At 50.1% G+C, this 8,711-nt stretch overlaps 1 protein-coding gene across 2 annotated transcripts in view; it reads left to right on the top strand.

The window, feature by feature from the left end:
- Positions 1–771: 771 nt before the first annotated feature.
- The window catches only part of PBX1 (PBX homeobox 1), a 129,005-nt gene continuing 121,065 nt past the window's right edge, over positions 772–8,711 (top strand). For both annotated transcript variants that reach the window (XM_085068520.1, XM_085068518.1), the window contains exons 1-2: positions 772–1,689; positions 4,227–4,300. In XM_085068520.1, the coding sequence (XP_084924646.1) occupies positions 1,499–1,689; positions 4,227–4,300 (265 nt within the window). In that variant the 5' untranslated portion in view covers positions 772–1,498. The remainder of the gene's footprint in view (positions 1,690–4,226; positions 4,301–8,711) is intronic.

Genomic DNA, 8,711 nt, shown 5'->3' with positions numbered 1-8,711 from the left:
GAAGCTCTGCACTGAGGAAGGAGAGAATCCTAGAATCAGTCCTAAGTCGGAAGGGACCAGAGTGGGTCATCCGGTCCAAGGTTTAGTGAGAGATACAGCACCACGAGGAGACGCTGGTGGTTGAGATTAAAGGATCTCCCTTGGGCCTGCAGTAGAGGGGAGACCCTGCTCGTTCCTGGGCGATTCGGGGACACCGTGGGGAGTCAGAGCCAGCTGGATGGCTGAAGGGCACTGGGGAGGCACAGAGGCTGCCTGGGGGGCATCAGAGGGCCGAGGGGATGGGGAAGGCCGACAGGAGCAGAGGCAGGCTGTGGGGAGATGGGGGGCTGAGGGGAGGCTGAGAGGAGATGGGGAAGGCTGCGTAGAGATGAAGAAGGCAGAGGGGAGGCGGAACGGCTGAGAGTAGGTGGGGGGCAGAGGGGAGGCTGAGCAGCAGCCGGGGGGCCGCGGTGCTCCCGTGGGGAGGCGGAAAGGCTGAGGCACCGCTGGGAGGGGCGGGGAGCGCGGGCCGGGGCCCCGGCGGGGGCTGAGGGCCGACGGAGGCCCCGCATCCCCGGCCCAGGCCGCCCCTTCCCCCCGCGGCGCCGCGCTCGGCCGGGCTCGGTCGCTTTAAGGCGCGGGCGGGGCGCGGCCCCGTCCCACCTCTGAACCCGGAGATTGACGGGCGGGCGCGCAGGGGGCGGTGCGGCCCGCGGGCCGTCCCTCCCGCCGCCGCCGCCGCCAATGGGGCCGGGGGGGCGGGCGGCGCCGCTGCCCCTTCCTCCCCCCGCCCCCGGGCTCCTCCGTGCCAGTTTGAGGAGTCCGGAGCCGAACAAAAGCAGGCGGCGAGGGCCGGAGCGGTGCGCGCAGGCCCGGCGCAGGGGGGGCCCAGCCAGCCCCGAACGCGGCCCCAGGGTGGGGGAAAGTTTGGAGCCCTCCCCCGGTGCGCGGGGGCTCCGCCGCGCTCCGGCCGCGGTAGCTCCGGCGCTGCCATCGCGGGCGGCCGCCCCTCCGCGGCCGCCGCCGCCGCCTTCTCCTCCTCCTCCTCGGGCGCAGCCCCTGCCCCCGGCCCGCCCGCTGCCTCCCCGGCGCGGGGCTGAGCTGCCCTGCTTTTGGAGTCGCCGCCGTTTCCCCTCCCTTCCCCGGAACCCCCCCCTTTCCCTCCCTCCTCCTTCCCTCCCTCCCTCCTCCCTCCTCCTCCTCCTCCTCCTCCAGCAGCCAAAGGGATTTTTCCCCTTTCTTTTTTCTCTCTCTTTTTTTTTTTTCTTCCCCCCCTCCTTCATTTTTCTCCTCCTCCTCTTCCTCCCCGCCGCGGAGCCGGGCGCCAGCGTGAAGGATAAATAAAAAGCGAAGAGGAAGAGGCTGGGGAGGAGGAGGAGGAGGAGGAGGAAGGGGGGGAGGAAAGAAGAAGAAGAAAGCGAGCAAGAAAAGAAAGCGAGGAGCCAGGCGGCCAGCCCAGCCGCGCCGCTCCCGGCAGCCAGGGCAGGAGGCGGCGGCGGAGCGGGGCCGGCGGCCGGCGATGGATGACCAGCCGCGGCTGATGCACACGCACAGCGGGGTGGGGATGCCGGGGCACCCGGGCCTGTCCCAGCACATGCAGGATGGACCAGGCGGGGCGGAGGGGGAGGCAGGCAGGAAGCAGGACATCGGAGACATCTTACAGCAGATCATGACCATCACGGACCAGAGTTTGGACGAGGCGCAGGCCAGGTGAGAGCGGCGGGGAGCGGGGGGGCAGGTGCCGGGAAGTTTCCCCCGCGCCCCGGCCCGGCCTTTGTTGTCCGGCGGGGGGAGCGCGCCCGGCCGCGGGCGCATCGGGGCACGGGGGTCCTGCTGCTCCTGCTGCGGAGAAATGTGGCGAGCGAGGGAGGGGAAAAGAAAAGGGACCGGTTGATACCCCCCCCTTTTTTTTTATTCCCCATCTTTCTCCCACCTCCCAACTTCGTGGCGGTTTCGAGGGGTCGCCGCGCCCGCAGCCTCCCCCTCCCTCCTTGCACAAACTGGGCCTGGCTTTTCCCAGCCTGTTCGGGCTGGGGGTGAACTGCGGAGGGCGGTGGTGGTTGGGGCAGGCTGGGCGTGCGGGGGGCTCCGCTCCGGGCTCCTCCGAAAGAGCCACGAAGTGCTGCCCCGCTTTTAGGGCTGCTAATAATGTTCTTTCTTAGGCCCCTGTAGTGGTGTTATTTTTCGGCGTGTTTCTGCGCTCTTAAGATGCTCACAGAAGCTTTGCCTTTTTTTTTTCTTTTATTTTTAAAGAAATTCCCTAATTGCAGATGTATTTAAAAAGGAAAAATAAGGCTGTAAGAGGCCGTATCCGAATTGCCTTGAGCTTCGGGGATTGCAAACCTAATGCGCACCTTCAAAGGCACTACCAAAAGTTAAGGGAGGGGAAAAAATACCCAAATGAAGGAATTAAAACAAAAAAGTTGCCCTGAATTGCCTGGGTTGCACTTGATATTTCCTCTGGGCTGCAGAGCTGCTTGGTGTGTTGTCTTTCCTGATATTCATGCCCCGAGTTGGAGCAGATTGCTAGAATACATTGTTCCTGGAAAAACGCACCGCACAGCCCCAAAACTCGCTTAAGAGCTTCCAGAAGGATAAAAGTACCCCCCAAACCTCAGCTTCCATCCTCCCTACCTCATCAGCTTCTATAGAGCTCCTGCTTACTAAAAAGGCTGGTTGCAGGGCTGATCTTATTCGTTTTCTTATGTTCTTGCAGGGGCAGAGTAGCTGTGAGGAGGAGGAGGAAATCATTCACTTTCTCCCCGGCCAGACCCGGGGCAGTGAGGGGCTCTTCCTCTGGAAAGTTGCAGGAATCGTGTGTGTTCCTGCCTGGATAATTTAGTGTAGTTAATCAAATCAATAAAACCAAAGCACAGCAGAGCTAGGAGAAGGCTTTATGGGTTTGCCTTGCTGGTCTATATCAGCTGCTTCCTTACAGTACTTTTTTTTTAATTTTTTTTTTGTAAATTATTATTTTTAATTCTGAGCTGGCAAACACGCAGTATTTATCAATAATGTTTGGCTTTGCATTTCCTCCTTCCGTCCTACTATTGCACGGATGTTTTGCTGGCTCTTTTTTTTTTTTTTTTTTTTTTGCTTGTCCTTTTCTTCTTTTTTTTTTTTTTAATTAAGTTTTGGGAAGGTGCAAAGTGCCAGCATTATTTGTAAGAGGGCCCTTACAGCATATGTACGTGATTTGCGTATACCCAAATGTCTGCGCCCATCTGGGTGTGCTGATAAGGGAACGCTGTGGTTCTGCCAGGGTATATACCTTTGAGAGACTTCATCAGATATATAAATCTTTTTAACATGTTGTGGGTGGTGGGGTAAGTAGTGTGAATGTTTGCCAGATGTTCACATCGTCTTTCGCGTGTAATTTCGGTTGGTAAACAGAAATCCCCGCAACCGGCGCCTGATAGCAACAGCCCTGTGTACAACTGAACCCTTGGCTAAATCACCCTATGGCTCAAGAGAAAAAATTAAATCTTACTGTTTCTTTGCCTCAGCAGGCTCACGGTGGGTTTTAAAACCAGCCAATTAAAATGCCCCCTCCCCAGAGTCTCTCCTCCAAACCCACAGGAGAATGGTCAGCTCTGGAATAACAGCAGCCGAAAGGAGCGGCGTTGAATAGCATTCCCTCCCCTTCCCAGAAGCAGCCGGTTGTGATTTTTAATGTGTTTACTGTCCCAAATGTAAATAATTAAATTTTGACACCTGCAAATAAGCTGGATGTAAGTAGCATGGAAGCAGAAGAATGGGGTTCTCTCTCCATACGTCTTTCTGTGCTCCAAGTTGGGCGCTGAAATTGCCCGAATTGACAGCTCTAAGCAGAGGATGTTTCCAGCACTGGGGCAAGGAGGAGTTTATTTTCCCTCTGCCTCACAGGATGAGCCTAACAAAGCACATGGCGGGGTGTAACATTGGAGGTGGGGGACAGGGAGAGCCCAGTGTCTATTGAACAAGACAGTTGATCTGAGCTTGGCTCCCAAAAGCTGCTGGCTTTGCTGTGGAGCATCGCCTGGCTCGTGCCGGCCGTGGAGCCGCTCGGTGGCAAAGGCGATTTTCGAGCCATTCCTAAACTGGTGACATTCATCTCCCCTGCGTTGGGCAGGTGGCTGTTTGCAGCACTGGGGGCTCAAACCTGCCCCCCACCTCCAGCATGCACACGCCAGTCGGTGTGAATTTGGAAAGTTGTTCCTCGTGGTGATATCCTGAGCTCACCCTCCCCTCTTTTCTTTTCTCTCCAGGAAACATGCTTTAAACTGCCACAGGATGAAGCCAGCGCTTTTTAATGTCTTGTGTGAAATCAAAGAAAAAACAGGTAGGAAATCAATGCTATTGGTTCTGTGTTATTTTTCTTTTTGCTCTTTGGGGGTTTTATTCCACCAAGTTTGTGCCCCCTGCCTCCCCATGCAGCAGTATTTAAGTGGGGAGAAATAACTCGTTGGTATTTAATGCTTCTGGAAGTGGACTTGCATGATGTGGTTTGTGTCTAGAAGAGAAAATATCGTGGTTTAATTTCCATTGTATAGCCTTTCTTTATTTATTGCTTTTTCTGGGGAGAAAAAAAAAACCCAACTCCCTTGCAATTTCTGTCTTGCTCTAGTTTCTTCTTTGAGACATGGCACTGTTTAGAAAACCGAATAAAATCTGAATGTAGAGTGTGTGTGGGGGAAGTAATTGCAACAAAATGATATTGTGTGGTTTTATTGCCATTAGTATTCAGGTAAACACAAAGGTTTCTTACTTCTTTTTAAAGAAAGGGTTAAAATGCTCTTGTCTGCCAATCATCCAGGCTAGCTCATGTAAGAGCGAGTTGTCAGTTGCCTTTAGTGAAAGCAATATATTAGATTGTTAGTTACTTTAGGGTACTGTTGTTTTATGGCATGGGGTGTTCTCAGGCTTCTTTAGAAGCTAATGGCATGAGAGCGTTGGTTCTGCTGTTTCCCACTTTCCAGACCTCCTACCATGTACTAACACACTTATAACACATCCCAGGGGGGCATTTAAATTTTAAAAGCAACAATTAAAAAATAGCAGTCATCAATCAAGGGTGATCTTAAACAACAGATGCTCAGGGAAGGACATTTAGCAACATGCACCACTTATTTATGTATTTGTCGGAATCTCTTTTTTTTTTTTTTTAATTAAAAAGAAAGTGGGGGAATGATGGAAATTTGGGGGATGGTTCATCTCTCCTGTTGGCTTTCTGAGCTGACCAGAGTTGATCCACGGGCTTTCCCATGCCGCTGTAGCTGCCTTGTTTTAGCACGCTGGAAAGTACTTGACTTTTCCCCCCCTTCCCCCTCTTTACAACAAGGACTGAAACAGTCAATAATTCATATCTAAGCCATATAAGCAAGGGCATGACATGAATGAAAGTGACAATAAATATGATTGCACACCCAGTTGATATACATTGATAGTTACACATAAAAGGGGAACAGCTTTCAGAAACCTGAACTGGGTCTTATTTTTTTTTCCCATTCTTAAATATATATATATATATAAAATCTCCCAGCGTGAGCAGCTGATTGAAAATACAATTACTTGACTCTTGCAATATATATAAAATGACTAAGAGGGCCCTTTGTTAAGCGTTGTTTGTGCAGCGTGTAGCCCAGACAAAGCACCTACCGATGGCATTCGGCTCTCCGGAGTCCTCACGGCTGCAGGGCCGCCTCTGACCTTCCCGAGGAGTCCTTCCTCACAGACTTCCCATAATAACCAACACTGGGTTTGGTGTGGGACCCTCCAAACAGTTCTTATGCTGTAATGTGAGAGAGTCTGTGTAGAGATAAATGTTCAGGATTTTATAGTGTTCTGCGGGCCTCCACAAAAAAAAGGAGCCACCAAGTTCCTTTCCCTCTTCTTTCTTTCTCTTTTATTTTGTGTGGACCAAAGAATGTTTGTCTGTCCTTTTTCCATGTGTGTTTGATGCTGTATTTGATGCTGTGTATGTTGCCTGCCCAGTGACACTTTTTGGCAGGGTAACTCTTTAATCCCAGCTTAGCTTTGCTATCAGCTCAGTCACAGAGTTAGGGGATGGGGAACCTGCTGGGACCAAACTTGGTGGGAAAATCCAGGTGAGCTCAGGGATTCTGTGAGGTGCTGGTGAACTGGGGAGGGATGAGGAACTGCATACCCACAGTGACGAGATGGGATAATTCCTGTCTGCTAAGGAAAATGGAAAGAGATAGTATAGGGTGAAGCATGCTGCTGGAAATAAGGATATTCAGGTGTGAATTGGGACTGTTTTACTTTTTTTTTAAATGCTATTTGTTGATGTTGTGCCTGGGTTACTTGGCTATGGGGCTGTGCTGTGGAGGTCTCCAAAGAGGTCGACTCGAGATGGCTTTTGGAGTGTTGTTTATCTACCCTTGGATATGTTTGCGGTGAATTCTTTCACTTTGCAAATTCAAAGACCTCCTCCCCTCTCCCCCATCTGCGTCCCCAAAAGTCACACTTCATAAGAAAGCAAACAGCCAGATGGTTTTGGTTTATTTTTATTATTTTTTTTAATTATTGCTTTGTGTGCCCAATGCTAGGAGGAAGTTTGCCTTGTTTTTTCTGGGGCCGAGGGTACTGCCTGCATCTGTTTGCTTACCCCTTCCTTGCGGGCAGCGGCGTGAAAGTTGAGCCAACTTCTTGCTTCCCACTTTCCATTTAGCTTCCCAGATTTTTGCATGTGTGGCGTTTGAAATCCTGGTGATTGTTTGTGGTCACTGGTGGGTGTTTGAAAGTGCGTGCATACATCTTCCCCCCGGCGTTATGATGTGCAGAAATGTGCGTTCGGTTACTCCGCTGCCTGATTTAAGTGACTCCAGAGCCTTACGTAGACTTTACCACCATCTCTCGCTACATTATGGCTACTATTTCATAGCCTTAACCTTGTCTTGAGCAAACCCAAAGTGTCCATAAAGTTCTTAGAAAAATAGGTCATCTCTACTGGCCAAGGAGTTCCCTTTTGCATTTAGATTCTTTAGTTATTTAAAACTATTTTTTAGCACTTTAAAAAAAAATAGTAATGATTAAAAAAAAGCTCAGCGGATTGTCTTTTGTCTGCAACATGGAGATTGCTGCTTTTGGGGTGATGTCTGTTTAAAAGTAATAAAAGTTGAGAGGTCTGATCCAGACAGATCAGTCTGTAAGGGAGGAAAAATTTGCCGCTTAAATATACATCGAAGTTGTCGGCGTTCATTTGGTGTGTTTTCACTTGCTGTTGGTCGCTTTGTTGCGAGGGAAGGGGCAGGACTGCCTTCAAATGGCTGGCTGGCTTTTTGGAATAATAATTATGGAAATGGGAGGCATTGTTGTCCTAAATACAATTGATTCCTCCATCAATAGGGATTGAAATCGGAAATTGCATTGCTGATTTATAAAAAGTTTGAAGGCAGGGGTAGGGGCTCTGTCTTTATGGCTGGTTTTTTTTCCTCTTGTTTTTTTCCTTCTCTCTTGGTATGTTTTTTTTTTTTTTTTTAAGCTGTTCTCTGCATGAGCAGAATAGCTAAGCAGAAGAATCAAGCAAGGCGTACGCAGACGTGGGGTCCTTGGATGGCAAACTGGAAAATATCTGCTGTCAAAATGCAGCAGCATCTATTTCAGCTGTGAGCCTTTCCCAACTCCCATCTCGTTCGGCAGGGACCGGCGGGGAGAGGCTGAGCACAGGATATATGACCATTTAATCTGATTCCTCCTCCTTAAGAGCTTTTCCCATCGTTTCACTTTCTCTGCTCATTTGGGGGAGGTGAGGGCATCGGGCAAATTCTACTTCTTAAAAAGACCCTGACTTTGCATTTGAAATCCCACAATTTTTATTTTCTTACCCTCCTCTCCTTCCTGTGTTGAAGGAATTCAGGATTAAAAGAAAAACGTTCATAGCACCAATGGGGGGAATTTACAAAGTGGAATATTTATAGACAGCACTGATTAGCTGTGCAATTGTTGTTGAATAATGGGTTTGTTGTCTTTTTTTATTATTTTTAATTTTAGAACATAATAGCTATATAAGGTGCCTCTTAGCTACCTTTCCCTGTGCATTATCTTCACCAAACTTAACTCAAATCAGATCTTTGGAGGAGGTAGGATTTTTCCCCTTCTTCTCTTCCTTAACACCCCTTTGTTCTCTCCAGCTCTGTGTTCAATTAACACCCCCATCGCAGAACTGTAGTCTTTTTTTTTTTTTTTTAATGTCTGTTACTGTATTTCACTTCTGACACCTCTCTTATTATTCTTGCCTGCTATTTCTCTTTAATATAGCAATTATGATATGGGGATTCTTTTTCTTCCACCCTCCCTCCCTTCTTTTCCCCACGCCCCAAGTAAAACCCCACCAGGTTCAGCATGAGGAGAAGAGGGGCAGAGCAGTGTGTGTAGTGCTGGTGTTTTTAGGGTGTGGGGCAGAGCTTTAAGAGGGGTACATGACAAGCCCAGTGCCCCTCGGCTCAAGTGTTTCTCACAGCAGGCTGGGGCAGCTTGCTTTCCTTCCCCCCTAGCCCTTCCCCAGGGTATCAAATCCTGCCCTCCTCCTTATCCTGTGTTTCCACCGAGGAGGTTTCCCAAGGCGCAGGAGAGAGTTCAACACCCCGATTTGAATTTCAATGCAATTCTTGCACCTAAGGCATCATTCTGCTGCTGCAAGAGCTCATCAGGAAAGTGCTCGTGCTCCAGCCCTGCAGGATCCGGGTCCCTGCTCAGCTTTCGGCAGGTCCAGCCCTCACCCGGCTGCTCTC

This window comes from Lichenostomus cassidix, chromosome 8 (assembly GCF_008360975.1).
Source record: "Lichenostomus cassidix isolate B80296 chromosome 8, HeHo_3.0, whole genome shotgun sequence".
NCBI lineage: Eukaryota > Metazoa > Chordata > Aves > Passeriformes > Meliphagidae > Lichenostomus > Lichenostomus cassidix.
This window is presented reverse-complemented; position numbering and strand designations above follow the sequence as displayed.